Below are 4609 nucleotides of genomic sequence, written 5' to 3'. Positions count from 1 at the left end.
GGTTACCGGTTTACGTTTAGGTTAGTTAGTTAGTTAGTTTAGTTTAGTTATATAGTGTATATACTATATATATTATATATATATATATCTACTCTTCTCTCTCTTCTCTCTCTCTCTCTCTCTCTCTCTCTCTCTCTCTCTCTCTCTCTCGCTCTCGCTCTCTCTCTCACTTCAACTTGTAATACGTCGTCTAATAATGGGTATTATTTCTTCTCTCGGATCTCGCATTGTTATATTTTATCTCCTAATATAATCAAAGCATCAAACCACAATAAGAAAAGTGCATTACAGTGCTTTGGTATAATAAAATGCGTGCCTGTATGTAAATCGCCGCGGGTCGGCTGTCATAATCCTATCGAATCGTCAGATCTACGTAGGACGACGCGGTGAGATCGCGATTTGTGAGCACACACAAATGAAAATTACACGGCGGATCGAATTATATAACTTGGCGCAAGCACGAGGAATCCTCTTTATAAGCCGCCTCCGCGAACTCATTTCCGCGACTACAACGCGCTGAATCACGGATATGGCGAATGATGCGAAAAGTTTCCTACCTGCCTCTCAAGAAGCATCCGGGAATTGTTTTTCTTCCATCAAGTATCTCTGCTCGAATTTTCCGTCTTTCCCTTAAGTTCCGCAAGTAAAAGTTGAAATTACGAAACAGGGGTTACATCTCGGGTATAAGGGGTGTAAGATTCACAGGAGAAATTCCGCATCTATCGCGAATCACGACAGTAACGTTGGTATTCGCAATCAGCGAATAACTTATTATAATCTCGCGTGTTCAGTACAACGCGATTTATTACATTAAATTTATCATATCAAACACAAAACCATTCCATGAATATCAACGTTTTCGATGTTTGAATTCCAACTAAAGCAACGTATGTCGCTGCAACGTGTGCATGAATTCCCCATTGAGATTCGCAAGATTCCTCGTGAAATAACGCGGCTAATAGCCGACTCAATGCGATCATCGTACTGAGACCGTAGTGGCAGATATCAAACTGCCGGAATTGCTGTTCCATGGTGTATTGATATTCAACGGGTGTCTGCCTGATAAAGCGTTGAGTGGAATATTCAATCAAGCCTGGTGGCGAGAGGGTGAACGAAGGTGAGGGAAGGGGATGCATCTTGCCGACCAGATGCTGCGACGACTAAGGTAGACGATGACGATAAAAGGTGGAGAGGATCACGAAGAACCGTGGATGGCGAGCGTGTTGATCGACGCTGCTTGCGCATTCCTGGCGAGGACTAAGGAATAACGTCGCTAAAGCGAAGGTAAACGATTCCTCGGCGTCAACGAGTTCACGAAGAGGATCCTTGGCTGGAGAAGTAATTCGATATACAAGCGGCGCGTGCTCCGTTCTGATCGCATGGATTCTTTACATTTTTCCGGGATATTATATGGCATGAGATCGCGACGAATCGAATGGCCTAAGAGATTAAACGTATGTTTAAAGTAAAGTGTATTTCATTTAGAAGGACGAGAGAAATTCTCTCGACGCTTTTCTATCCAGCATACTTTAGCTCTTTATACGAGCCTACCACGCGTCAATCTCTCAATAGAGAGGATTTATGTTTTTTATATATATAATCTTCTACTATTATGTAATGATAACAATGTGTTATTGTTAAGCGATTATACACTTGCTCTACATTAAAGTATCGGTACAAATGTAACAAGTTGCGTAACTGCTTTAAGATTGCATAAGATGCTCTTATGATTTTAAAACTTACGTGATATTCTGCAGTTTTATATCCTCTATAAATTTTTCGGAATGAAATCTTATCTTCTAAAAAGTGAAAATTGAGCCAATCTTGAAAAAGAATAACTCAATTTTTAAGATTTCTTTCTGTTTAGAAATCTTTAAAAGTAAGATTTCACTGTTTAGAATAAAATTCATTCCAAAAGTTTTAGAGAGTTTATTTTTATAATAATTATTAGATTATTACACAATTATATCGTTTGAATCATTTTGAAAGATTTTAATTTTTTGTTTTATATAAACTTTTTGCTTTGCAAAAATATATAATACATCGCTTATAGTAGAATTACGAACCTGGACGCCTCGAGTGAATTCGTTATTGCAGTAAATATGGACGGCGGAGAATTCCCTGACTTTGTCGAACTCGAACTTGATCTCGACCGGTTGGCCGCGGCTATCGTTTCTCCAGCCCACCCAGCCCTGGGCGCGATCGTTATCGTAGTACATTTTGAAATTATCAGGCCCCGTTCTACCATCCGTCAGTTGACCTAGGCCACGGCGCAACTCGCCGTCCCAGTGCCCGTCGTAGATCGCGTCGAAGAATTCCCATCCATTGCTTCTTTTATCACCTTGGGGCATCGAGTAGGACACCACACCGTCTGTGAGACGAAAAGTCAAGATACGATTGTTGACCCTGCTATCGACGATACTGTCTTCAATTTGTTCCAAAGCAAATCATACGACTTTTTCTATTTTTTTTTATGACAGATATGCAATTAATTGTTATACAGATGTATAATATATTAATGATTCTGAGATCCGGCATGTTTTGATCGACTTTTTTATTTTAAGAGCTAGAACTTTTTTTGTCAATATCATGGAGTTGAGTGGCAAAAAAGATGGCGTCACTGTCGGCGAATCCCAAAAGGGGAATCCCTCTGATCCTCTACAGGTTAATAATTATGAGCGTATATTAACATAAATAAATGTAAATTTTAGTAGTAACGCCCAACAACATAAAATATAAACTAAACTTATTCAATTTTTTTAAAAAACGTGACAGCAAATTTTTTAAAGTGTAGCCAGTTTGCCTATAAAATTAACTATTAGAAGTACCAATAATGTTCAAAATCATGCATAATTTAATATCAATCTAAATAAATCATATATGATATATTTCTACATATCGCATTAAGCAGTGAGAGTATAAAATCAAAGATTAATACTTTTCCATTTGTATAATTAGACACTTTCATATTTTAAACTCACTTCGATCATTTAAGCTACTTATGGAACAAACTATTCGTACAAGCGCGTTTGAATGTTATAGAGAATGATCTTATAGTTTAACACGCGTACTAATGAGTCACTGTATTTTCGGCATTGAAAGCACCCATTCGAAGCCCGTAGCTAATTCGATTCTCGGGCGAAAACGGAATTATACAAGCAAGATTTTGAAAAGCAAATTTGCTCTGGGCACGCCGGTATCAGGGTTAATGGACAGTCCGGTGGGTGTACCGGTCCGCAGCAAGTTTCACGAAAATTGGCGAGTGCAAACAGCTTACCGCTCCAGTAACACCCGTAGAGCTCGACCCGCATGCAAACCGTCCGCCTGTGATAGCTGTAGGGTAGAAAACGGATCTTGCTTGCCCACAGAGGCGGCTCCAGCTCGTGCTTGGACTCCAAATACGTGTTCGTGTTACCCTGTATTACCTGAAAGCACAGAAAGCGTCAGTTCAAGTATAGGACAATTTCAGTTTTCGGTCCGGCACGGCGTTTGAGCTTTACCAGACCGGTCGACGTAAGTCTCATTAGCTCTCTTTCCGCAATGGCGTTACATTAACTTCAGACAGTCGGATATTTGAGCACGTGCGCCATTTCCCGTTCTACCGCGCTTTTTGTACTATTATATCGGACAATGCCGATGTACAAGTAGATGCAAAAGCGGACTTTTATATGTACCAACAGTTTGCGAGATAAGAATTTTTAATATACCATACATTTTCGAGCTGTAACTTCAGCATGGTATCTTATGCATATATAAAAGGAAAAAAGTCTACGCGCTATTGATAAGTTATCTTGGAACGACCAAATTGCCATCGTAAATTTTGTTATATTAATGAATTTATGATGTCCTTTGCAATTCCACGTACAACGTCCTCACGATATCAATCAGATAATCCGGCAGGTCGAAAAAAAGCATCGGATGCGTTACTTTATGTCTCGATTGGAACATTGCGATTGTCTGGCAGTAGCCGATGACATTTATATCGTCTGGACAATGTCTGCGTTTCAGCTGCGTGAAATGCAGCTCTCTTCTCCTTCCCTAGACTTGAATATGTCACAGAATGGACATTGCGTTCCATGGTATCAGACGGGGGCTAAGGACTAATTTCACTCTACATTCCACCGCATTAGGTCCGACAGAGACCGTACGAAGAGAGAGACAGAGAGAGATAGAGGCAGACAGAGAAGCCAACACGGATGGGCAAATCGAGAAGGGACGAAGGGTTCGCGACGGGCGCAGGCAGTAAACGGAGAGTGAGAGAGAGTTGAGTTAAATGTCCGCCGTCCGCATTCCCTGATCCCCATCGAGGCAACGAACGTGTTGCCGTCGTTGACGACGTCTCTCTCTCTCCTCGAGTGTGCTGGGGCGACGGTGCAATATTGATTCCACGTTGTGGGTTTATGAATAAAATAAGCGGTTTATCCGACAGCGGTGTGTAGGGTGGTATACGGTGTACAGAGGGTGCGGGGCGTGCGGGCGAGTGGCATGGTCCCACGGGATCACGCGAAGTGGCGTTGCCCATGGTGAGTAGATAGCCAGGTACGCTTATGTATGTATATATATATATATATATATATATATATATATATATATATATATAGTACTATAG

General features: G+C 40.8%; 1 protein-coding gene across 1 annotated transcript in view; it reads right to left on the bottom strand.

Annotated features, from left to right (window-relative positions):
• The window catches only part of LOC105619448 (epithelial discoidin domain-containing receptor 1-like), an 86979-nt gene that overhangs the window by 47733 nt on the left and 34637 nt on the right, over nt 1-4609 (bottom strand). Inside the window, exons 4-5 of the mRNA XM_012200966.1 lie at nt 3278-3425; nt 2067-2371 (exon numbers count right to left, since the gene is read on the bottom strand). Coding sequence (XP_012056356.1) covers nt 2067-2371; nt 3278-3425 — 453 coding nt within the window. The remainder of the gene's footprint in view (nt 1-2066; nt 2372-3277; nt 3426-4609) is intronic.

This window comes from Atta cephalotes, assembly GCF_000143395.1.
Source record: "Atta cephalotes unplaced genomic scaffold scaffold00021, whole genome shotgun sequence".
NCBI lineage: Eukaryota > Metazoa > Arthropoda > Insecta > Hymenoptera > Formicidae > Atta > Atta cephalotes.
This window is presented reverse-complemented; position numbering and strand designations above follow the sequence as displayed.